General features: G+C 48.5%; 2 protein-coding genes across 5 annotated transcripts; one reads left to right on the forward strand and one right to left on the reverse strand.

The window, feature by feature from the left end:
* The first annotated feature begins 626 nt into the window (after nt 1-626).
* LOC149329450 (uncharacterized) lies at nt 627-26,272 on the forward strand. Of its 4 annotated transcripts, XM_089560269.1 has the most exons (4): nt 627-12,202; nt 15,106-15,402; nt 21,140-21,727; nt 22,692-26,272. In XM_089560269.1, exons 3-4 carry the CDS (start codon nt 21,458-21,460, stop codon nt 23,856-23,858), a joined length of 1,437 nt encoding a protein of 478 aa, XP_089416395.1. In that variant the 5' UTR covers nt 627-12,202; nt 15,106-15,402; nt 21,140-21,457; the 3' UTR covers nt 23,859-26,272. The 4 variants fall into 4 exon arrangements, with proteins under 4 accessions (XP_089416395.1, XP_089416396.1, XP_089416397.1 ...); XM_089560270.1 differs by lacking the exon at nt 627-12,202 and having other exon boundaries at nt 14,989-15,402; XM_089560271.1 differs by lacking the exons at nt 627-12,202; nt 15,106-15,402 and adding an exon at nt 19,055-20,333.
* LOC149329451 (TNF receptor-associated factor 6-like) lies at nt 10,643-15,434 on the reverse strand. Its single transcript, XM_089560272.1, has 2 exons — nt 15,094-15,434; nt 10,643-12,186 (listed from the first exon to the last, which is right to left on the reverse strand). The coding sequence occupies exons 1-2, from the start codon at nt 15,376-15,378 to the stop codon at nt 11,086-11,088; spliced, it is 1,386 nt and encodes a 461-aa protein (XP_089416398.1). The 5' UTR covers nt 15,379-15,434; the 3' UTR covers nt 10,643-11,085.

A 26,272-nucleotide genomic window follows, 5' to 3' on the forward strand; every position in this document is an offset into this window, starting at 1 on the left:
CAGTCATATATCCCTGGCATGATCAATCAGTCAGACAGGCAGAGCAGAACGGTGGGGTAAGAATTAACATGCAGAAAACCAAAGTAATGTTCAACAGCCTAGCAAGGGAACAGCAGTTCGCCATTGGTAGCGAGGCACTGGAAGTAGTAAGAGAATATGTCTACTTAGGGCAGGTAGTGACCGCAGATCCGGATCATGAAAGGGAAATAACTAGAAGAATAAAATTGGGGTGGAGCGCATGTGGCAGGTTCTCTCAGATCATGAATGGTAGCTTACCAATATCCCTGAAGAGAAAAGTATACAACAGCCGTATCCTACCGGTACTCACCTATGGGGCAGAAACGTGGTGGCTAACAAAAAGGGTTCAGCTTAAGTTAAGAACAACGCAGCGAGTTATGGAAAGGAAAATGATAGGTGTAACGTTAAGAGATCGAAAGCGGGCGGAGTGGGGGAGGGAACAAACGCGGGTTAAAGACATCTTAGTTGAAATCAAGAGGAAGAAATGGGCTTGAGCAGGGCATGTAATGCGAAGGCAAGATAACCGCTGGTCCTTAAGGGTAACGGAGTGGATTCCAAGAGAAAGCAAACGTAGCAGGGGACGGCAGAAAGTTAGGTGGGCGGATGAGATTAAGATGTTTGCGGGGATACAGTGGCGGCAACTGACAAAGGACAGGGTTAATTGGAGAGACATGGGAGAGGCCTTTGCCCTGCAGTGGGTGTAGTCAGGCTGATGATGATGATGATCCCTGGGAGTCCTCATACCCCTCCTGGCGCAGTGGTGCAGCGGTTAAGCGATGCGCCACTGCCCTCCCTCCGATGGCACGTGCTCCCAGAGGTTGGTCGTGTGCGACCCAAGTTGCTCTTCCCGAGCGACCAATCATTAATTGCTACCTGCCACGGTGGGTAGTTTGCTCGTCATCCATTGGTCAGGTTGTGTTTACGCTGCATGGTCACGTGACCTAGGTGGCCCAACTGATTTCTGGGTTGCTCTCTGGACGCCATCTGCCAGAGTCATGAAGGTCATGTTGCACACGCGGCGATACCCGGCTTTACCTAGCAGAGTGAAGCTATCGCTCCCAAAGTTGAAGACGTACATAACTGGTTCCCTGAATCAGTGGACACCTCAAGCGCGCGTTCAGGTACGTGCGGTGGTGTCCACCTGCAAAAAACTGTGCTTTCGCTTTCGCACAATATATTTGGGGCTGTGTTTAGAAAAAATTTATTTACATATGTACACATGCCAAGGTTACAAGATACATTCACATTTACAAAAACACATGACATTAAGCATGTAAGGTAAGCCAATTAAAGAGGTACCATAAACATTTCTAAGTAACTAATAGGAATGGGCAATGTAAAATAGGAATGCATATATACCGATTGACAGAAGAGCGAAAAGTCGATAATTAGACATTGAAACATTGAAAAGTTGACCTTAGCGCCAGTTTGGCCTAAAAACCAAGACAAGACGACCGTTATTAACAGAAATAAATTGGCATGACCATTGTCGGAGAAACTCTTCCTCACCCAAGAAAAAGAGTTCCTCGGACAAAAAACTGATCAGCTCCCGTCGGAGACGGCCGAGAATTGGCCACACAGCGCGGCGTCGAAAGCCACTAGCGACCGCGGCGCATCGACTGCGCCATAAACTAAAAAGACCTGCAACTATTAACAGGCGAGCAAAACGGCCGCTGGGGAAGCGGCCGCGGGAGACGAAGCACGAAATGCCCTGCCCACGAAATCCCGCATGAACCGCGCGCCAAAAGACACGCGCTACAACACAGGTGACTGTAGCGTGGCAATTAGATTCCGGGAGCGGGCAATTCGGACAGGTACTGGAGCGTAACACACCCCACCGCTCTAACCGATCACAAGTAGGGAGCACTGCCCAGCCAAGTTTCCAGACAAAGTCACGCAGATGATCTGGGAGAGGTGTCGACGCTAAACGCGCCCACTGAACGCGGCGCATAGGTGAGCGGCGAGACGCCGGCACAACAGGTAACAATAGCGTGCCCATAATGTCCACCACACGGTCTGCAACGATGTTGACAGCAGGTGCTACTGCTCTTACATGCCTGTAAAAGGCCACTGATGAAGCGTAGAAAGCGGTGGGTTGCTCTGACTGGGGTCCATGATTAACAGGGGCCGCTGGATCCAAAAAGCGTAAAGAAGGTCCCAAAAAGTACCGAGCCAGGATTCGCGCCGGAGACGCGTTTCCTAGCAGGATACGCAAAATACTCTTCAACGCTAACAGCGAGGACGTGACGGACAAATTTGGAAAGGCAAACCCTCCTCTCTCCCGTGGTTGTCCAAGAACAGCACGGGCCACAAGCTCGGTTCCGCCTGACCAAAAGAACGAAAAAACTGTGGTCTGCACTCGCCTTATGACACGGAGGGGTGGTTTAACAGTATAGCAGAGGTACCAGAAGGCACCAAGTATGACGGACTGAACCAGGTAGCGCCTCTCAAGCAGAGGCAACTCGAATGTCTGCGCCCTTCGCACACGAGCTGTAATGTCTTCGACGACCGAAGTCCACACACCATTCCATATTCCAGCACAGTCGTAGGTCACACCTAAAATGCGCATCTGCGCGCACCACTGCAAAGGTATTGAAGATGTAATACGAGTCTGGGAAGACCCCACAAAAAAGTAACAACTCTTCGAGTAATTAAGAGCAGCCCCAGACAAGGAGGCGTACTCACGGAAAACATTTAAAGTTTCAAGCAGGCCGCGTTCATCAGCTAAGTACAGAATGATGTCGTCTGCATAAGCAGTGACGCGTACCGCTTCGCTGCCTGGCAAAGCCAGACCTCTAATAAAGGAGTGGCGATTGACTGCCAAGAGGAAAGGCTCTAATGCTAAGACAAACAAAAGGGGGGAGAGCGAACATCAAATGCGGTACTTTCCCGGCCATCGAGGAACAGAGTGCTTGAAATATCTCTGTACATCTCTTTAATGAGAAGCACGAAAGAAGGTGGGAAGCCGAAAGCAACCAGCATCCCGTAAATGTACTCGTGTTCTAAGAAGTCGAACGCCTTTTCCTGATCAAGAGAAACAAGAAGGCCCTGTGCGCGCCGTCGTAAAGTATACGCTAGGATGTCTCGCGTTACAGAAGATAAACTATGTATTTCACGGCCTGGAATGGAGCAAACCTGGTGGCAGGAAATAAGTGACGGGAGGAGAGCTCGTAGACGACGAACGAGTAATTTTGCTAATACTTTGTAATCTGAATTTAGCAGTGTGATAGGGCGCCAATCTGCCGGACATGTCGACATAGGAGACTTTTTAGGAATAAGAACAATGCGGCCTCTTTTGAATGATTCAGGAAATACGTGCTCAGTAAAGCATATTTTTAATACTTCCGAGAAAATAGGGCCCACAATATCCCAAAATTCTAAATAGAACTCCACAGGAAGGCCGTCCGGACCAGGCGCTGAGCCTCGTTTCATGGAGTCCAACGCCTCCTTGATTTCATCTGTTGTTGGCACAGCCAGAAGGCCGTCATGGAGTTCAGTGGAAACCTGCGGCAAGCCTGCTAAAAATGGGGCTGCGGAAACGACATTGCGATCGACTAGAATGACCGACTGAGCAATACTCCTGAAATGGCTAAAAAACGCACTGAAATTCCACCCACCTGGTTGGGACGTAGCCCCGGCGGAAGATGTAAACGCAGGGGCACCTTGAGTGTACAACAGCTCTTGGCGGGCCAACCGAAGCACCTCGGGATGAGCAGTTGGACTGCGTCGACATCGCCATGCAGCCGCTGTCAAAGAGGAGGCACGTAAAAGACGCTGTAGGCGCTCCGAAAGCTCCTCTCTCCATGCGCACATAAGCGACGAAGGCGACGGGGTGCGTTGAGCAATACGCAGCTTCGCCGTCACCACACGCACCTCATCTGACACGCGAGCCCTAAGGGCTCGACCAGATGCGGCGCAATGGTGACGCCACTGCTCCTTGAGACGGTCCCAGTCACCAGGCGCCGCCCCAACAACCGAAAAACGCAAGACCCGTGTGAGCCCGTCTTTAGTGCTGGCGTCGTGAAGTATGCGTACATCCAACCGCCATGGTCTATGAGGTGATACTGCAGGCGCCGGAACCGTGAGTGATAGAAGAAAAGGGCGGTGGTCTGATATGTGCACCGGCGAGGATGGCAGCGTCAGTACATTAGCTACACACACTGACCGCGAAAGGCTCGCCGGAACGTACGCCCTGTCTAGCCTACCCGACGATAACCCGCGACGCCAAGTCCACACAAAGACGTTGCCATAAAGGAGCTCATACGCGTCCGTGAGCATGAAATGGTTCACTAAGCGGCGCAACTCACGCGCATTCCAGCCTGGCCTACCCCTACCAGGGCCTTGCACATCGGCGACCGTATCGAGCACGCAGTTGAAATCGCCCAACATCACAACATTACGCCCTCCAAGAAAATACACATCTAAATCTTTAAAGAATGCGTTTACCAAATTGGAATGCGCAGGCGCATAAATACAAAGAATTCTCAAGTGAAGTGCGTTAAACGTGCAGTCGAACGCCAACACGCGTCCAAGCGCATCGTAGATAACATGATGATCGCGCAACAGTGAGCGGTTCAAAACAAGAACGCCAACGCCGCTAGAACGCGTGCTGGCGTACGAAAAGAAGGCATCGACGCCAAACCTACGCTTGAATTTCAACACGTCACTGAAACGAAAAAAACTGGTTTCTTGCAGGCAGACGATATCGCAACCCGAGGAACGAGCGAATGCGACCACCGTTGCCTGCTTCAAAACACTGCGGAACCCCTGCACGTTAAGAGTAATAATTTGAAGGTTAGTCATTTTGGAAATGAAAAATGAAACCTGAACAGTCGTGATGCTAGGCAATACAAAGCGCGCCGCGAACGGCGCTAAACCACCTCACTTTTTGCGGAGGGTCGGACCAGAGGAGGCACGAGGCCTCCTTGGCCGACCAGCAGAATTGTCCGAGTCCGTAGTGGACGCATGTGGACGCTTTAAGCTCGAACTTAAAGCGACCATCTCAATATCCAACGACTGTTCGCTAGAAGTGCTAGCGCTGATCCTCGATGTAGAAGAGGACGGCGACTGCACAGGGTCAGCGTCTGGAGATGATCTTGGCTCCCGTAAAAGCGATGACGATGACGAAGACGGCGACGTCGGGTCCTCCTCAGGCGCGATGACAGTCTCGTCAATGACGAGGTTGACTGAAGAGGCCGAGGACGTCAAGCTGCTGTCGTCACCGTCGACCTCAGCTATGTCGGCGTCCCTGCTCAAAACCGCAACGCTGGCCGCGGGTTCTAGCGCGGGCTCCGAGGGTGGCACGTTCCCGGCCTCAGATTTTTCCAGGGACACAGTAGGCTCGGCCCCTGTGTCATCAGGGACGCTCGGAGAGACTGAGGCTGACGCAGCAGGTACCTTTACTGTCTGCTCGCTTGGTGCAGCACTGGACACATCAACAGCAGACTCCGGCTCTTCCACGCAGCGACGCTGAGACGCATTGGAAGCACCCGTAACGCCGGCGGTGTTCGATCCGCCGGTCTCCTTGATGGCTTCAACCGCTCCCTGAGCGGCCTGCGGGGGCGCAGGGCGGGCCGCAGCTTCCGAGTACGAGGGCTTGATAGCGCACGCCACAGTAGCGTGCGGATCACCACAACGACGACATGGCAGCACGCAACCCTGGCCTTGGTGCCCAAAGACACCACAGCGGGCGCAGAAAGGAGCCGTGCACTGTGCCCTGAAGTGCGCAGTGGACCCGCAACGCCGGCAAACGCGCTGCATGCCCTTGTAGTCGCACGTCACGCGGTGGCCCGCGACCTTGATGTAGTTGGGTACGGGTGACTCTCGCTTCATTTCAATCCGCACGTAGCGGGTCCCGGTGGTGACAGTGGGACGCGATCCCATGACGCCGCGACTAATGTGCAGCACCTTGCCAAAAGGGGAGAGAGCCTTGGCAAGGGTGTCACTGGGTACACGTGCGGGCAGAAAAAGAACAGTCACCTGGGTCACCTGCGGGCTCAGGGGAACGATGGCGACGCGTTCCTTGCCGATGGTGAGGCAGGAAGCTTCAACGATTGTAGCCATGGCGGCTTCACTTTTCACGGTCACTTGGTAGTTGCGTCCACCGAAGTGCTGGACGCAGTACACTTCCTCCAATCCAACAACGGAGGATGTCGCATCGACGACATCCTCCGCACTAGTCCCCTCAGGGACGACAACATCAAAGGCAAGAGCCTTTGTAGGTGGCTGGCTCACCATATTGAGGCGCCCGCCAGCCGAAGGACACCTTAACAATAGGGCACGTCCAAAGGTCGACCACCGGCCACCGACGCAAGCCGGCGGCCGGAACACACACCGAAGCGTTCACCAGCTACCTCCGCCTCGTGCGACACGCCGCGTTCGGTAAACCACCAGCCGTTTATGATACCCATTTTATTCTTCCAGCAGCAGACTCTCAAAGATAGTGGAAATCTCAATAGTACCTGTGCCCTCAACCAGCTCAGTCATCGTAATATCATAGTGAGGTGGGGCTATCCGTCTGCTATAGAGCTCAAATTCTGAGCACGTTCGATTGCTCATGGGTATATTTTCACGAGGCATCTCTGTAGTCCAAAGTGTATATTCTCCCTTCCTTCTGCCGATTTTACTGTTGATCAAGGAAGCTTAGGTAAAATAGTAGAACCAGTTCCGGCCTCTTACCTTCTTTTGATGATGCGTTCTGAAAAGGAGCGCTAGAAACTCCATGCGATGGTGTAAGCTCTTGTACCATATTTCTCCGCTTTTCAAAAAATGGCCCCACTCCTTCTAGCCATTGTGAAGGGCCTTCTGCAGACGTAAATACTCTTTTTCTCAGTGATGTCATGTTTATAAGAAGTAATATACTGAGTATACGCCCTGATGATAAAATAAAAAGCAAGCAGTATATCATAGCAATCTCAACACAAGAGACGTCCAGGTGACGAAGTGGAAGGAAAATACAGTTGCTCGTCATAACAAAGAAATGGCCTTCTGAGGAGAAGTCTGTCTGGTCATATGCCGCCCTAAGATGAATAATCACTGGGCCGAAATTGGATTTTGCTGAAACAATACATTCACAACGCTGGTTCAACATGCTATAGTTCTTCTCAAGCTGTGCAATCCGTTAAGAAAGAGCAGCTTCCTCAATGCTTTAAGTTCCGGGAAGCTTAAGTTCCCACAGCAGCGCAACCAATCGGCCCAGTATTGCAAATACATCGGCAAAGGCCGACTGTGACGATAGCTGGGACGTTAAAGAGAGGTTATATGTCAGGTGGGCGTGGAAAAACTGTGATATAATCGCTCTTCCACCGTTTTAATTCAATAGAGTGCTGAAGCCAGCCTTGCTCAAGAGCCGGAATGACAATATATGTATAAGCAGTGATTTTATTGCAGTTTTTCATGCCTCACATACCCTATAGCCCCTCTTTGATGTCACAGCCTTTGTTCGGCTGTTGAAACCGAAAAAAGCACGAGAAAGAAATTCGGATACAAACTACCTAGTGGTCGTAGGAAGAGAACAAGTGGTATTCCGTGTATAATAATGCCTTACGCCGCATTTCAAAGAAGAAAACACGCACCCAAAAGTTAGGTGTTTGTACACGTTTAAAAAGAAACTCCAGTTTAGCTCACTAGTTATAAATCACCGCTTTTAGAATGTCAGTAAAAATGTTTGAATGCTAACAAACTGACTTCTATAGGCAAGAGAATCTATTTTTTTTTTAAATTCGGGCTCAGCCCCGCTGGAACTGCATTTTGAACACCGCGCAAAATCGAGGGCTAAGCAAGAAACACGCACACACACGAAGCGCTGTGTGTTCGTATTTCCTCATTTTTTTCGCACTGTGCAAAATGCAAAACGTCCCACCGACTCGCCAACTTCTTGGTTCCGCGGGAATAGCCTGTTCTAAGCTATTAAAAACGAATTTTTTTCCCACTAGGTACAAAGGTCCATAATTTCCTCTTAATTGGGAAATTTTTCCTTTATTTGTTCTTTAAGAAGACAATCTGCATTCCTTACTATAACGATCATGTGGTAAAGCTGAGCCAGCAGTGGATGCATCCACGCTGATGCTCCAAAGGCACTGCCCCCAGCGCTGGCGCCCTCTTTTTTGCGAAAGCAACACTGCGCCAAGTCGCCGAGCCATTTCGTGGAGCTGACGAAAGGCCATACTGCGCATGCGCGAGGAGCAGTGACGTCACACGGCGCACAGCTGGCTAGCCGCCACCTCGCTCGCCAGTTGCGCATGCGCAGTAGCGGCGCATAGCTAGCGTGCCGGGGCCGCCGCCGCTGCTGAGCGCGCTCTTCATCGCCTCTCTCTCTCCTCGTTGCTTTCGCAATCCTCCAGGTTTAACCAGAGCTGCTGCCAATCTTTTCTTTCAAAGTTTATTTAAGAATTCGTAGTTGTGCTACGCATCCAAGCACAAATGCGCAGATCGTCGTTTCATATAAGTGTTAATCATCTTGCTTTTTTTTTTCATTTCAGCTCCTGCTTAGTATACGAATTCTTCCCGAAGGAAGTTTTTGAGAATATTGAAGTTACACATGTGTTCTAACATCTGTTTTGAAATAAAATAAGTAACCAGTTATTTTCTGTCTATGACCTCGCTCTTGCGCAGTTTCATCAAACACCCAATGTTGATGAATGTTGATCGCCCAACTAGCCCGTACCTCAACTCCTGTAACTAAACAGCTCTCAGATGTTTGGTGTTGGTAAGTATGAGAAGCTATCACAGCTCTCGACGGTATGGGTCCGCATCTGGTATTCGAAGCCTCAAACCACCAAGCAGGCGGTATCCTTGTTCTTAGGAAAGCTCTTTCAGGTAAGTGCTTACTCAAAGTCTGATGGAGTCAGTGGAGCACAGTTACGAGATCTAAAAAGAAAGAAACGCAGTGGCGGCCGGTGAGCTCCCTCGTAAGTACAGACCAAAGTTGGAGCTTTGCTTTGCAGTTTTGGGGCCAGCGCCCGACAATGCCCCATCAGCGCGTTGGCTCTCCCAACCGCCATCATGCATGACTATCTCTAAGGAGAATGAACATTTTCGTCATAAATAGTGGGCACATGCCTACGCTTTATTCACTTGAGGGCAGTGTTAGTAGCTGAAATATTTCCCGTAGGCTGGTTTCTATAAAACAAGCAATCCAAACTAGCGTTTTCTCCGGATACCGAGAGAAACTTGCATCTATCGAAGAAAATTGGATGCGGTATATTTTACTGCAACGGCAGTAGATGCGCTATTCCGGAAAACCATCGCGTCATATCCGAGATGTCGAATTGAGCGCGGGGGAGAAGGAAAGGCGCTGTTCGGGTGGCCAGCCCTGTAATGCGAGGTGATAGTGATTCTGATAGTGCAGGAGAGGGGGAGGGAATCACCTCGGGTGGAGCAAGAGGAGGACGACGACCGGCACTATCAGGAATTAATGAAACGCGAACAAGGAAACTGAGGTGACATAAAAAAAATTCGCTGTGGATTAGCTTGGTTAAGCCCGGTAATTGCGAAAGCAATAACCGTACCTACGCCATAGTATAGCTAGTAGTGTAGCTGGTGGTGGTGCTTGTGGTTAGACTTGTGGTGATGCATCGGTTATGCAATCCAAACCAATACAATGCAATCCAACCCCATCCAATCCACTCCAATGTAATCTACTCTAATCTAATCTAATCCGATCCAATCCAGTCCAATCCAATCTAATGTAATCCAATCTAATACAACTAATGCAATCAAGGTCAAATGAAGGTCAATGGTGGTCACCACCGCTGGACGATGGTGGTCACCGTGCGAAGTGCAAGTAGTATTGCTTTCGCAATGAAACACCATATTAGCTCCTGGAGACGACATACACGCGAGCTTGATAACACTTCTGAAGAAGAGTATTCGTGCCTCTGAAGTCAAAAGAACGTGAGCTATTATTGAGATTCCCCTGCCTAAAATATTCTTATTTCGCTTTTCGAGGCTTATTTATCTTGTTCGCATTTCATTCCTTGCGGATAGTACAAAGACGAAAGCGCCGTATGAAAGGGGAGTTGGGGAGTGAAATGACTTCTGACTGTGCGGCATGTAGACAATCAAAGAGCCACTGTGTGCCGGGGAAGAAGGATATGGACAAAAATTAGGGTGGACGTGTAAAAAGAACGAAAAATAATAGCGCCCGGCCCGCACCGCTTAGAGCACAACGGGCTAGGGGTAAGATAGACAGCTATAGCTGCAAATTCGAACAGCTTAAGAGGGGAGGTAACAGCGAAAGGGATGTTCCGAAAGTTCGCAAGCGCACTGTAATAAAAGCGCTGCCGGCCTCACGTCATTGCGTCGCGCCGGGATTGACTGACAACGTCATGTCAACCAATCACGCACCAGTCCTCGTTAACGCCGTCACCTGTCAGAAAGCAGTGCTTCTTTTCTTTTTACCGTGAACGGACGAGTTTGCGCAGGTAGAATTCCTATATACAATCAAAAGCATCCACCAAGATCATTGGCTCAAAGTTCTTAAGCATGGCTGAGCAAAAGCTAAAAGCCCCTTGACACAGACACACTGCGCCGGACGTAGGGGAAATTATTTCTCCTACGTGCGAAAGAAAGAAATGCAAATTTCAAAAGCCTCCTCCTCTCAGATATTCGCTGCATCAGGTCATGCGAGCATTCGTCAATTTTTATTTTCTGGACACATGCTTTGCGATACACTGCAACACAAAAATCAGCATTCGCATCACAGAAAACATCCAATGTTCTTTAGAGGGCACGAAATTTCAGTACAGGAACGGAGCCGCCATTCAGCTGGAGTCGCCTGTGCAAGGAGTAAAACTGGGGACGTCCTGCCCAGATATCATTCCACCATAGTCATCTACACAACGTTAGAGAAGTTAGTGCGACAGTGCCAACACAATAATATAGCTACATCGTGTTTCTATTTTTCTCAAAAATCACTACCAAGATAGATGACAAATCAAAATGTTTCCTTTCTACACAGAGCTTATAAGCTATAGAATTCTGAAATAGCAAATCACAAGCAATATAATTCAAACTGTGGTGCAGGCTCCTATAAACCGATTAACTGCCGTGCTTATTCAAGGTAAGTCAGGGCAGCACCTCGAACTGAACCAGAAGACTGTCGCTTTCAACGTAGCCGCTACTCAGAAGTTCGCTTAAGATGAGAGAGTTACCAGGGAAGTAAACACCACTCTTAGGCAGCTGTGAGGGCTTCTGGTAATATTCCATGCGAGTCGATGGCTCCGCTTCGTACTCCCGTTTGGAACCGTTTTTGGGGTGCACAATGCTCAGCCTTACTTTGTGCTGGAATGGCCAGGTAACAGAGTCGTCCATGTCACCTTTGCAAAGGGTCATCAACGGAAAGAGCTGCACAGATTCACCGTCTTTTCCCAGATAGATTCCAGGCGATAAGTGGTACCCGCGCAGGTATACCTGCTCGCTCTCATATTTTGCCCAACCATCCTTTAAAGCTTTTTTTTTGAGTGCTCGAACACCTCGTACAGTGAAGTTGGACACCGCTACCATGAGTTGAGTATGCCGCAAGACTTCTTTGATTTTCTCGAGAGCCTTGTCGTTACCTTTCTTAAATTCAGCTTTGATGCCAGTCACAGTCTGGTCTCGCGTCCCGCTCGTCGCTTTGACCACTTCATCTCTCAGCGTTTTTTCAAGGCTGTTGATGCTTGCTGAAACAGCGTTAATCTGAGCAGCTTGTGTGTTCCAAATCTTTTCCGCTTCCTGTTTAAAGACGGTGAGGTCACGTATCTTTTCATTAAAAATGTCTCGAGTTTCCTGTCTGTGAGTGGCCAGTTCTTGCTCTAGAGTTTCTTTCATAGTGTTTATGCCTTGACAGATTCCGTTGATCCTGTCATCATGTGTGGCGCTACCAACGACCATTCGCTGAAGAATTTCCCTCATTTCCTTCGCCTGCTTTTCAAACTCTGCTCGGAAAGATTCAAAGTACGCTTTGTCGTCCTTGCAGCCGAGTAGTACTGGGTCTTCGATTTCAGCACGCCTCGCAGGCGACAAGCAGTCTGATCTCAGATGCGAGCCTACGTCACTGCATAGAATCCTGGTAGAGCACTTTGGGCACGAAACAGAGTGGTGTCCACAATCCTGCTGGAAATGACGGGATATCTCCGAAGCTGCTATCACAGTCTCGCAGCCATACTGCTTGTTCCAGCACTCCACCTGCAAGAATAAAGGCGTAAGTATTATTGAATTCATTTTGTTATCTTAAACGATCCAGTTACCGCCCGTTTTTTTTACATACGTGTGGGAAGTACTCGCTTAACATTGGTATATATATATATATATATATATATATATATATATATATATATATATATATGATGGTACAGATTTTTTTTACACTTTGAATCATCTCAGGTGAGTAGGTAAGACAGGAGGTAATCCTGCTAAAAGGTGCACTCATATGTGGTTGGCTTGCTGTTATCTATTTCATACTGAAGATTGAGTGCGGAACTTCCGAATGGTCCCCCCACGCACTTTGCTAATACGTCTTCAGGTCCGTCAGGTGTAGTGCAATTTAGGAAAGGACGCAGGGAATAGTGAATACGCTACCAATGAATGATCCGAATTCTCCATAACTCGAGTAATTTAACAACCAAATGCTTAGGCCGACCATGAGAAGATTATCATCGCGTAAGTACGTGCATGGAGCAAACTGCCTGACGAGATGAAGCTGGGTGCCTAAATCTCGAACCATGCAAACCCCCAAAATGGGATCATGGAATAGGGCGCCGTCGCAGTAGCAATCTGGTGGCCCTCTTTTCATTTTGTGTCTTCTTTTTTTCAAGGCGCGTTCGAGATACGGCTTGAGAGCCGGGGCGCGCACCGTCATGACACGACCAAATTCTCGCGCGCGCGTGGCTAACTTGTCGTGGAAGCAGCGCATTTTTGAAAGATTGAAACAAGCTAAGCGACATGCCTGCTGATAATAATGATCACAGATTGGCTATCTGAGTCCGAGATGCCGCCTGTAGATGGCGTTGAAACGCAATTTTCTGTTGCTCCGGCTCCCGCCGCGTGGAGTACACCACTTTTTTTCCCGATAGTACATCGAGAAGTGCCACAGTTACCGCCCTTTTTTTTTGAACGCCAACGAGATGCTCCGACGGAATAAATACCGCAGTTTACCAAGTTTTGCCCTCGTACTTTTCAAGATATTCATGGTTTTTCAAGGCCAGAGCAAATGACGGAAGATAGCATGGAATTATTCACAGAAAAAAGCGACGCCTACCGGATGACACCGACATGTGAGATCTTTCAAAGGTTCTTTAAAGGGATACTGAACCTTAATTTTACTGCTGCTGTCATTGTGTAGACGAGAGCTGAACCTCTAAAAGTGATGAATAGCTTATGCGAAAAAAAAATTCAGTGCCGCTGGGTACCCGCCCCTGATACAATGGGTACAAGCTTCCCCATGCCTGGCGCTCGGCTTTTATCAGGGTGAAAATGCTTGGGAGTGGGTCCTTGACCTCACCTTGGGCAAACAAAGATACCTCACGCTATGGCGCTCTTTGGCCTCAGATTTCCTTGCACCATTAAAATTCCCGATCATGAACAGAAAAATATTTTTTTTTTGTTTTTCTGGCGCAGCAGAATCGTATATTCGAGCAAACCTTTAAAAAACAACTCCGCACCCGTAAAGGAAGCTAAGCAAAAATGTATATGCAGGGTCGTGCGCTCTTAGTACCAACACGGCTCACCGTGGTCGCAAATTGAAGCGAAGTGACGGAGGCAGACAGACGAACAGGAGGCAGTGTTTGGTGTCGCCTGCTAGAGCGCTTGAGCATCTTGCATCGGTCTGCCGCCTCGTAGCAGACAACAGAAAGCACCGCCTCCAGACTCCTGTGTCGCTTCGCTTCTATGTGCGGCCACGCCGGATGCGCATATTCGTGGAAGACCCTGACACTCAAAACAGCCAGGCGGTGGACATATTCATCATGACGCGCCTCTGCGCCGGCTATAGATGCCTGCCATGGTTCTATCCTTTATCGAATTTGCGGACAGCGAGCGCTATTCGCCTAGCCAGCCTATGACGCTGTAGCTTTTCACCTTTCTGAGCTGAAACATTGAGAGCAATGAAATTGTGACTGGATGCAAAAGTTCTAGGTAAGCCGCTTTCCCTCATATATCGCAGAACGCATTACTGTTATGATGCATATCGGAATGCGCATAGCTCTAGGCAGCCAGATTAGTTATCGGCATTCGTAGTTCGCTGTTATCGCCATGCAATGCGCAGAAAAACGCCCTCTCTCAAACTTACTTTGCTCATGCTGTTTTTCGCAAACATCTCTCTTTTCATCGCGGAAATCACAGACACAGCCGACCCTCGTCGTTTCTAAATCTGATGCACTGACGTTCACTGCATACGCACTTCGCAATGCCCGCGACGCGCAAGAGATGATTGTTATATCTTCCGTCGGCCGAGACGCTGGCGTAAAGGTTACGAAACATTTTCCCGGGATTTTAATGGGAGCAAAAGCACCGAAGCGTGATAATGGTTGCTGAACTGACACATGCGAGAATGCAGGAGTATCTCTGGTTATCGAAGCGCAACAGTTGTTAAAGGCGCACGCGCAACTCGGCCCCTAAAATCGGTAGACTGCGAGTTCTGTGGAACGGCAGACAATTACGTGTTGATTTTCAAGAATCTTTCGGCTGTACTTGTAAAGTAATAAGTGCGAAACGGCTGAGAGTAGCTCAAATATGGGAAAACGAGTCACTTGTTCAATTTTTAGTGAAAGAGAAGTCGCGAGCCGTCAGTGGTATGTCTCCAAACTCCGAGCTTCCAATGAAGCGAGTAATATAGCCTACACACCGTGTGATGAGATTCACTGGTCACTGACTATGATCAAACACAAATGATGTTTCGGGAGCGCTACGGCTCTCTTGTTAACAAACGTTTTGTGAACAAGAGAGCCGTAGCGCTTCCGAAACGTCATTTGTGTTTGACCATAGTCAGTGACCAGTGAATCTCATCAGGCCATGATTCCTGACCAGGCGGTATGCTGTCGAACGCTCGACTACCTGGAGACCGTGTGTTCCCACTTATTTTTCCACCTCGCTCACCTCTCTGCTCAGGAGCTGTTCTGCGCGGAACTCCCTCCAGTCGACGTCTTCGTCCTGACACTCGCAGCCGTCCAGCGGACAGACGTGTTGGCCTTCTTCAGCGCACTGCACGTAGCACGACTCGCACAGCGTGTGGTAGCATGGAAGCAACGCCGTCTTGGGGCGCACCACTCCACACGCCCCACAAACTCTGTTCGGTGGAAGAGGATTGAGGAAGTGCAGGGGCTTCCAGTCCAGCTCCGCGGAAAACCCGACCGACGTGCACTGCGTACTCTCAGGCGGCATCGTTCTACACGCACGTCAGCTGCAGTGAGCACTGAAGGAACTTCCTCATTCACCCCGCCAAAGGCCGCTCTTATCTCTTTTTTTCTAAGGCGTCGTCATGGCGACAATCGCTAAACCGTGGCCCGTACACCCTCTCCCTGATAGCTCCGTGCAGTCCGCAGCTGGCTAGGCTTGGGTAATCAGTTCTGCTTCCGCCGTGTGGTTTTCAGCGTTCTTCCAGCACAGTTCATACCCGTCGAAATCTCGGTTTCTTTCTTTGAAGAAAAAAAGGCAATACAGAAGCGTAGAATAAAGTGTCGTTTGGCACTGCACAACTACATGCGCACTTATTTTGTGTCATTGGATTAACAGTGTTGCTGCAGCTGGGTGCATATCAAAAATTTCAGCATGCACAATTTTTATATCGCATTCTCTTAGCCAAGTACAACGAGTGGTTTTGAAAAGGAAATTTCATTTCAGTTGTCTCAACGCACGCCTCAACACTTCCGCATTTTACAGGGATGAAAAAAAGGCAAAGTCCTTAAGAGAACATTTACGACAAAATTCATATACGCTCCTTGAATTGACATTTACTCACACTTTTTGATAGGAAAGTGGCAAGTTTTTAATTTGTATTAACTATTCTTTAAGTTAGGTTGCCAGCAAAAGAAATTATTTTGGTATAAATAGAATGAATTCCTAGAATACTCAAGTGTAACCGCCTTGCACTTCAAGGAAACGACAAGAACTTTCTAAGGAAAAATAGCAGTGACTGTGATATCGAGTAACACAAGCCCAATAATGAGTTCGTTACAGCGAATTCATTTCAGTCATGGCTCGTTCCACAAGAATGCAGTGATTTCTGCTGCGTATATTCGGCCTTAAATTCGGTACTAAAGCAGTCGTAGTCAAGATTAAAAAGATACATCAATTCAGAGCTAATATAGAGTTTTATCTGAGCTGGACTACCGCTCTGCCAATACGGTAACGCCTCGGTGTTGCTATTAGGCACCTTTAGCATACCGTGTACTGTGTTAGAGATACCGGAGTACCGGGAGCCCGCGCGCAGCCAGTGCGCATGCGTAAAGCGCCTTGACGGCGCCAGATGGTGCCAGGTACCCGGCAGCTGCACGCACGCCGGCAGCATCGGGACCAATCAGCGCGCGCGAACCGGCGGTGGGTGGCCTTTCTGTATTCCGGTAACGGCAATGGTAATACAGTACATGGTATGCTTAAGGTGTCTGTTGTTGCAATTCTTACTAGGCCAATTTACTATGCAGTCGTGGTTGCGGTAATTTATCGTACAAGCCAGAGAACCCGGAATCGAAGATGACCACGGCGGCCGCGTTTCGATGACGGTGGAACGCAAAAGGCGCGCGTGTGCTGCGCGATGTCAGTGCACGTTAATAATCCCCCGTTGGTCTAAATTGTCCCGGAACCCTCCACTACGCCACCTCTTCCTTCCTTTCTTCCCTCAGTCCCTCTTTTATCCCATCAATTACGGCGCTATTCGGGTGTCCACCCAGATATGCGGGACAGCTACTGCGCCATTTCCTTCCCACAAACACCAATTTTCATTTTCACACAAAACACTGCGCCAGCGAGACTGCCAGAGGGCTTCGCTCGGTAAAAGAGCGTGCAAGGTGTCCAATGGTGTGAAGTAAACACGCATAAAACAGAGGCGATGTGGCAGCGCGGGCTTGCAACGAGTTTCACATGCCTCTCTCCAGTGGCGCGCGCGCGCTCTCGCTCTCAAAACACACACACGTACACTAAATGTCATGAGTCAATGTGTGCACAGTACAGTAAACCATAGAATATGCGAAAATCAAAAACCAATACCAGCGTGGTTAACCAACAACATCATCACTCCTGGTACCGCGATGCAGTTACGGGGAACTAGGCAAAGGTCAGACAAGCAACAGCGATGAGCGGCAAGGCACGTAGCGTTGCACTAGCGTTGCACGTAGCGTTGCGTAATTTGGAGGCGCACAACCACAGCGACGGCACGAGGTGGGCCCCCGTTTCTCCACTGTCGTGACGTCATCGTGTCACGTGGTGTGACGTCATGTATCACGTGATTTGGAGGCGCACAACCACAGCGACGGCGCGAGGTGGGCCCCCGTTTCTCCATTGTCGTGACGTCACCGTGTTACGTGGTGTGACGTCATGTATCACGTGATTTGGAGGCGCACAACCACAGCGACGGAGCGAGGTGGGCCCCCGTTTCTCCACTGCCGTGACGTCATCGTGTCACGTGGTGTGGCATCGTCGTGTCACGTGATTTGGAGGCGCATAACCACGGTGAAGGGCTGAAGTGGTAGCTAAAGTAGTATGCTTCGCATAAAACCAATCCCAGCGTAGTTAACCAACAACATCATCACTCCTGGCACCGCGATGCAGTTACGGGGAACTAGGCAAAAGTCATACAAGCAACAGCGATGAGCGGCAAGGCACGTAGCGTTGCACTGTTGGCGATAGGAACAAAAATAAAGGGAAATTGAGATAAGGAAATTTCTGCACTGCAGCAGCCCTGAGAGCTAGATAACCATGTCGATGATAACGCTTCTTCGAATGGCGACAAGCTGCTCACGAGTTCGCCATTTTCTTCCTTTCTTCCACGTTTGGAGTTGCGGTAACGACATTACTTATGGTGGGTGAGTTGGTAAATAAAAACTACAAAGAATGTTCACGACATTCGAACCAGAGCGAAAGCACAGATTTGTGTTACGTAGAAGACGACGATGAGAGAGCAGTGCCGCGGGACGGGATGCTCGCGCTTGACCAACTGCGAACCGTCTAGGGAACAGGCAATGGACGATATTGCTCGGTGTTAATACCCATCACATTAGCGCCTAGATACCGATAGCGCATGAAGTTCGTAATTAATTCTTCAATGGCAAATTTGCATTTAGCAAGCACAGAGAGCATCACGAAGGAACTGCTTCAAACCGTTCGTTAGGACTCTTATTATTAGAGCGAAAAGCTACTCCTCCCATGCTGACCCTGAAGGTCATCTGGCTCCTAGATTTGACCTCTAAAGGGAGGCGCGCCGCATGTGTAAAATCGTGCGTGACAGGTGCATCGATCTTCTTCTCCATCGACGCCATAGCTGCGCGCCTGGCAGTCACGTCAGCCGCTGCGCCGGTTCTATGCGAGCCGAGGAAGCAGCTATAGCGCTTGCTGCCGCCCACGCAAATTCGAGAATCATCACCACGCACTGCCGAAAAGCATGTGATCATTACCTGGCAGTCGAGATCTCCCCCTTAGCCGCTTGCATTCTAAGACGGGCTGCCACTGATCCAACACCGAAATAATCATTTGGGTTCCTGGCCATCAGGGCTTTCGAGGTAATGAGGCCGCTGAAGCGGGTGCCCGAGCGCTTACTCACCGGGCTCCTCATCCCTGCTCTTCTGGATCGGGCACAAACCAGCCGCTTCAGCGGTTCAAGAAAATCATAACACATTATAAAGACAATCACCGCCTTTTCCTGGCCCCTGAAAAGGGGCTGAGTAAGACGGAGGAGCGAACTTTAAGGCGCCTGCAGACAGGTACTCTACTCTGTCCTGCAATCATCGAACATTACGATCCTAACATAGATGAGCGATGCCCGCACTGTGGGGCGACCTGTGATATCTTCCACATGGTGTGGGCATGTACTCCAAATCCCCGCCTCCCCCCTTCCGCTACCCCTTCCAGAGAGACATGGGAGACTGCCCTCCTCAACTGCTCCTCGCTTGAGTCCCAAAGGGCTCTGGTGAAACGGGCGCGACGGGGCCTCGTCATGAGGTGTCCCGGAATAGGAACACCGACCATATAGACTGTGTGGCTCCAAAACTCTATTCCGCCAAATAGAAGTTTTCACCACCACCACCGCTGCCCCGACCGCCGGTCTGGAGGCTCGCTCTTGCACTGGTGGGACGTGATGCATCACGGTATTTGCTCTCGCTGAAACAATTTGCTCTCGCTCATGAAGTCATGAAGCAATAAAGATGAACCAAAGCTAAACCGTCTCGAACCATAGTTAACACAGCTTTCCTGGCTCAGCTGAGTTGAACCACAGCCACTTTTTTGCCTTGTGCTCCTAGAATACTCGAAACATAGCGAACGTCGATGGCTGGCGGCGGCAGGAACGTTGGCGGTAATTACCTGATACACTACACAAGAGCCCCGGTTCGATTCTCATATTATCTTAATTTTATTTTCGTCGCAAACTGTTTACATTCTTATATGTCATAATGGTGTTTGCGTCATGTTCCACCATTATAATCGACTAAAGGAGATTTCTTTTCTACACCCCAGGGCTGTACGCACTTTACTGCTATCGCTATAAAATCGAACGATACTAAACGTAGAATCAAAGCTACGTGTGATGTGTGCATGCCAAAACAGAAATTTTCTCAGTAAAAAAGAAAATGGAAAAATGCCGCGACGTCTCTGAACGTCGGCCCTCGCACTTGACGAGTATCTCGAGTTGTGACGTCATACAGCCTTGCAGCTGTCGAAGAGTTAGTAATGAAGCAAACTACAGGACTGTAATTATGTCTGCTTAAGAGCAGAAATGCGATATCCTTTCCCTTTCCTCTCTTTCTCCCTTTCGTTTTCATTTCCGTTTTTTTTCAATTTTATTTCTGATTTTTATCTCTGTCATCATCACTATCACCAGTTATTCCTATCGCTATCCTCCTCAGTATCACTATCTCTGGCCCTATCACTGTCTATGTAGCACTATATCAGTAGCTGTCATTACTTTATCCCCATCATCGCTGCCATAATCTGTTGCTAATCAAATTTCACTTTTTATTCTAATTACCATACAACTTGTGATCGGCAGTTCGTGCGGGCACATTTGCAGACAACTTGCGTCTCCAGCTTGTATCTACAACTTACATCCACGCCACCCATGCGCCAAGAAAGCCTTTTACCTCAAAGCCGGTGAGCGACCGTGGTTGAAGCTGCCGGAGCTCTAAACCTAGGTATTGATTAAGCACATTTTATCACTCATGATGCATTCTTGTTGATGAAAGTGCGGGTAATATAGGTACCACGCTAGCTTACATCACAGCTGAACTGGGACGTTATGACGTTTGTGAAGATGGTTTGGTTTGGTTTATTGGGATTTAAGGTCCCAAAGAGTTTAGTTTGGTTTATTGGGGTTTAACGTCCCAAAGCAACTCAGGCTATGAGGGACGCCGTAGTGAAGGGCTCCGGAAATTTCGACCACCAGGGGTTCTTTAACATGCACTGTCATCGCACAGTACATGGGCCTCTAGAATTTCGCCTTCATCGAAATTCAGCCGCCGCGGCCGGGATCGAACCCGCGTCTTTTGGGTCAGCAGCCGAGCACCGTAACCACTGAGCCACCGCGGCGGGGTGTCTGTGAAGAACTTGTATGGCGATTTGAAGACGGAGGTGATTTCGTTGCTAGGCTTGTTATGATGGGCTAGATGATGTTAGATGATGGGCTCATTTCCATTTCCTAGTAATGAATGGAGCTCAAATTAAATATCATTACTGTTCATCCGCGAACCGAAAAAAGTTTCGCACATCATCACCTTTTCTGAAAGTAACGCTTTCCTGCTGAAATGCTTCATTTTTTTTTTCAGTCTGAAAATAAGGATTAAGAATACAGAGGACGAAAAGCTTGCCTAGAACACATTCTAGGCTTATTTCGGTCTGAACACGCGATATCTAGCAATAGCATTTGATTAAAAAAGGTCTGGCCGTAAGCATGTTCAGCTCAACTCATTGGATTTCGTCTTCATTTTTTTTCCTTTCCTAGTCGCAGCTGCTTTGGAATCTGCGGAGCGCACACCTCGCTTGTTCTTGACACGAGTTTTACCCTCTGTACCTTTCACGCCTTCCGACAAAGAAGTGAGCCAAAAGAAGAACGGAACAGAGCTGATTACTAAAGTCCACGTGACACGAGCTCCGCCTTGTTATCAACGGGGGACATCCGAGGTCGCATTCTACGATTGTCTCTATAGCGACGGCTCGAAGTAAGAAGCAATCAGAGCGGACTTTGGCGGGCCGTTAGAGGACGTCCTTTTAGTTCCAGGCGAAGTGAACGGACCTCTTGAACAAGATTCCTCCTGGTAACATGCTGTACACGCTTGTGGGGTTTTCTCCGGAACTTGACTGGCGGCCGCTACTCTTCGTCAAGCCTATTCCACAGCACAGGGTATGCAGCGCCTGCGGGTTAGTGCGCAAGAGGAGCGCATTCCTTCAATGCATGCACGTGCTGTGCGAGTCCTGCTACGAGCAGTGTGCTGCGCAAGCCTCACACATCTGCCCGCTGGACGGCCGCGAGTTCCAGGACGAGGAATTCGATTGGAGGGAATGCCCTGCGGATGAGATGCTTCGCAGAGAGGTAAGGGATGAGAAAAAAATATTAAGTGGACTTGCGCTTTGCGCTTTGATACCATTAAGCGCCGCATGGTTGAAGGTGACTTTGTCGCAGTCGAGAGCTACATCGGATGAATCAGTGAACACTTTCAAAATTTTTTTAAAATATAAGTTTTTGGGGTAGAATTACGGCCTTCGAAGCATAGTACTACCACGGTTGACGGACACTAAAAGAAAACAGTGAATCGTGTTAAGTAGTACGCTGGTTAACTAGTTTTTAATAACTTTTTCAAGTAGTAAAGTAAGGCGCCTACTTGCGAATGAAGATTTGTAGCCGTTCGTTAGTAGTAGCAATATCAGTTTTTGGAATTTCGAAAATGCGAATACCCTTGACGCTATGTCTCGACAAAATTAGGCTTTTTGAACTAGTTACGTGCACTGGAGTTGCTTTGGCTGCATGCCTTCGCGAGCGCATGTGTTTCCGCACGATGCAGGCAAATTGTGTCGAAATTATTCAGGAGCCCTCCAGTAGCGTGCCTCTTTCTTTCTTTCTTTCTTTCTTTCTTTCTTTCTTTCTTTCTTTCTTTCTTTCTTTCTTTCTTTCTTTCTTTCTTTCTTTCTTTCTTTCTTTCTTTCTTTCTTTCTTTCTTTCTTTCTTTCTTTCTTTCTTTCTTTCTTTCTTTCTTCTTTCACTCTCCCAACTTCCTCTCTTCCCTTCGGGCGTAGTTGAGGTGTCCGCCGAGATATGTGAGGCAGATAATGCGCTATTTACTTTGCTCAAAAACCAATTTACCAATTTATTTATAGGCCCAGATTGGTAGTATAACTTATTTGGCAATTTTTTCTCACCAAATCGCAAATTCTCTCCAAAACAAATTTGCCATTTACCGGAACAAAGCAGTGTCAAATTTAAAACAAAAACGGCGTGCTGAGTTCCTGAAGTTGTAACAGGAATGGACGTAATGACTCCATTCGTTTTAACTTTGCAGGTGAAGTGTTGGAACGAAAAAGCAAACTGTGGGGCAGTGATGCCTGCGCACAGAATCACCCAGCACTTTCATCGTGAATGTGCTCATCACTCGATTTGCTGCCCCAAGTGCTCGGCCGCTGTTCTCTGCTCCGAGATCTGTGCGCACTTGGGATCAAAATCCTGCAGTAGAGTGACGCCTCGCGCATCTCAGCGCGAAGATGTCACCAGCTGCAACGACATAACGGCACTCCTGACATCTCTCAGAGAAACCCTGGGAGGGCAGGCCGGAGAACTGAAGGCACTTCTGGAGGGGCTCCTCGTCGAAAGTGGCGCCAACAGCGAGATACTCAACCAACTTGTTCACGGAGAAAACCGCTGCCAAGAAGCGCTCAGGCACGAACTCAGTAAAGGCATTAACGACATCAAGGAAACAGTAAGGCAAGAAGTGGTAAAAGCAATGGCCGAGCAACGTGACTGTGTGAACAACTGCTTGCACAAAATCACCGCGTTTAGCGAGGAAACTAGATATGGTTTGAGTTTAAGCTTCAGTAGCATCGGAGAAATTTCCACCAGCATGCAAAGATTGGAAGCAATACATAAAGATGAGTTGGTGCAACCAACGAGAGAAAACATCGATAAGGTTTCAAAAATTGCAGATAGCATGGAAGAGGCAAATAAAGAAATTCAAGAGAGTAAGAAGGCGATATCTAGCATTGATAAAGTGCTCCGATACCCTGAGATACAGGGAGCGCACTGCGAATTTGTCGTGGAAGGTGTGAAGTTCCTGGAAGAAAAGGCGTTGGTGCTTGGGCGCGCTGAGTACGAAGACAAAAATGTCTATCTCCGTGGCTACCGAATTGCGCCCGGAGTCTGCATAGAATGTATTTATGATATTGGAATGGTCGTGCACCCGCAGTTCCGAGTACACCAGAGTGACATGGACGACGCTTTGCTATGTCCACCCAAGCTAAGAGTCAAAGTGCGTTTCGTCCATCCAAAGTCGGGTGCCGAATGTGACAAGACAGCACTCGGTTGTTATAAATGTGAGAGAACGCAGGAAAGAGGTAGTTTGTTATGGCGTTCAAAGGATGGGCGCTTGCTCTCTAGCCTGTTTAAGGGTGGCTTTGTAGAATACAACCAGCTTCGAGTAAGGTTCGAGCTCCTGCCATGGTTGGAGCTTGAATGAGACCAGAAGCCAAGTTTCGTCGCTTATAGGCTGGTATACTTAGCAGCAGTTTTATATTCCATGCTCTGTGTCCTAGTGTGCGGTATGGTGAAGGCTCCTCGGGCATTTCTGGCCATTACATGGTCACTCATTGCTTTATTTTGATCCCTGAATGAGGGAAATATAACCGCGGTCACAGTGCTATATCCCTATATCAGGCTCTAACCGGAATGGTAACGTTGGTAGCTGAAGTGTTTCAATAAAATGGACGTTTACTTGTCACTTGATGTTGTTCAAGGTATTGGAATGTATGTTCCACAAATAAATACGGGACATTTTCTCTTCAAAGAACGGTGCTTCCATCGACGGAGAACAAACTACAACGACACTTCGTTTGAAGGCAAACACTACCATCGAAGACGACGTCCGCTACTAATGACAGGTGCGCCGAGGAGTGCATGCTCCTGACGATGTAAAAGTAACTTCTACGCGACAGCGTATAGGCTACAGCTCGTTCGGACGAAAAGAAGTCGGTGCATTCGGCACTGCGTGTCGCAAATAATAGGGGGCAGAGCAAAAAAAATTGTATCATGGTAATTTGCGGTTCTAGTGATTGATTTGTTTGTGATAGGTGATGACGACTTCACGAAATCGTTGTAATTATCATTTTTAAGGAAATTAAAAAAATGTAAGAATTGGAAAAAGGGAGGTTCAAAGGTGCCACAATGCTCAGAATGAAAATCCATTACTTGACGACGCTATTTCAAATTTCAAAAATTTAGAGTGTGCATTTCATTAATTAATTGAAACGTTTAGAAAATGAAAAAATCCTTGCTGAAAAAAAGTTCTATGATGCAATAACCTCATAGAGGCTTCATCATAGAATATCATGCAAATTATATGATATATCATACAATTTGTATGAAGTTCTATGATATCTCTATGATGACTGTATGATTCTACAGAAATCTATCACATTTGTATGATAATGTTCTATGATATGTATGATAAGTCTATGATATATGTATGACAAACTGTATGAGTTTATTGCATCATACAACTTTTTTCAGCAGGGATGCGTGCAAAAGTGTCAAGCTGATTACAATGGAAAGCCTAACCCACTACTCTATCGCGTCATATGAGGATTCATCATCATCATCACCGTCATCATCAGCCTGACGACGCCCACTGCAGGGCAAAAGCCTCTCCCGCGTCTTACCATTTAACCCTGTCCTTCGCCAGTTGAGGCCCCCGTATTCCTGCAAATTTCTTAATCTCATCCGCCCACCTAATTTTCTGCCGCCCCTGCTACGTTTGCCATCTCTTGGAATCCACTCCGTTACCCTTAAGTACCAGCGGTTACCTTGCCTTCGCATTACATGCCCTGCGCAAGCCCATTTCTTCTTCTTGATTTCAACTAGGATGTCATTAACTCTGGTTTGTTCTCTCACCCACTCCGCCCGCTTCCGATCTCTTAACGTTTGCAGTGACGTAAACACTTTTCCTGTATGGCCAGCTACAGTGAAGTTATAGAAACAAAATTCACTATTCTCTGAACACTGAATTTTTCCTTACCTACGAAGTTGCATTTACGTGCCACATGTGTTATCGAAAACTAGACGCCCTGACAAAGACATCCCATATCAGCAGGACGATGAAGTGCTAACTGACACAAATGATGTCACATGAGGGCCCTCCTGCAGGCCAGAGGTTACTCTAGCTGTGACCGTAGTGACGGTGCTGTGCACGAGGTTAGCTGGTCCAGGAAATGTTTCTAAAAAGTTTAGAGCAAAATAAATCGCTATTCCTTCCTTGGTAATTCATGTCAGCGCGATATGGTACACATTGTGCATTTGGAATGGATGCAGTTGCCTAAAACGCTGCAGCCAAGCATGTCGCCATACCTGTGACGATTGTGTATGGTTGAAGAAGGTTACGAAGAGTGTTTTGTGGAGTGAGCAATTTGCTGGCGTAGACCTGAGCGTCTTGTCGAGCAGCACGTTGCAGGCAGCGCCCACGAGCTCTCGCCCTCAGTTCGGTCCCGCCCATGGAGGAAGGAAAGAACTCAGGAGAGGCGGTTACGTCGCATTTTTCGAAGCCGCTCCCCACTGCTCACCAAACACCCGCCCCCCCCCCCCCCCTTTCCCGCCATTTCAGCACTCTTGCGCATGCGCAGCAGGCAATGCAGCAGACGGCGCTGCTGCGCCCAGCGGTACCATTGGCTGTGGCATTGGCCATAAACTCCCAGTGGTCCTTGCGAAAGCGCGTGACTTCCGGCAGACTTTTTTGGCCGGCAGCTCGGAAAGCGAGCGCCTATGCTGAGCTTTCTTTCCTCTATAGACCCGCCGCTTTTCTGAGGTTCTAGCCTCCTACAAATGCGCAGCTTTGAGTGCACGAAGCTCCGCGTTGGCAGCGTCCATGCCCCTCTCGCAACA

The sequence above is a fragment of the Amblyomma mixtum genome, chromosome 9, assembly GCF_055824585.1.
Source record: "Amblyomma mixtum isolate Tamu chromosome 9, ASM5582458v1, whole genome shotgun sequence".
NCBI lineage: Eukaryota > Metazoa > Arthropoda > Arachnida > Ixodida > Ixodidae > Amblyomma > Amblyomma mixtum.

Excerpts from the sequence above, each read along its gene's own strand:
- LOC149329451 (XM_089560272.1), bottom strand. The coding sequence starts at position 15,378 with ATGCCGCCTGAGAGTACGCAGTGCACGTCGGTCGGGTTTTCCGCGGAG. Across the intron at positions 12,187-15,093 it reads AACAGCTCCTGAGCAGAGAG|GTGGAGTGCTGGAACAAGCA; the intron begins GTGAGCGAGGTG and ends TTATTCTTGCAG.
- LOC149329450 (XM_089560269.1), top strand. The coding sequence starts at position 21,458 with ATGCTGTACACGCTTGTGGGGTTTTCTCCGGAACTTGACTGGCGGCCG. Across the intron at positions 21,728-22,691 it reads ATGAGATGCTTCGCAGAGAG|GTGAAGTGTTGGAACGAAAA; the intron begins GTAAGGGATGAG and ends TTAACTTTGCAG.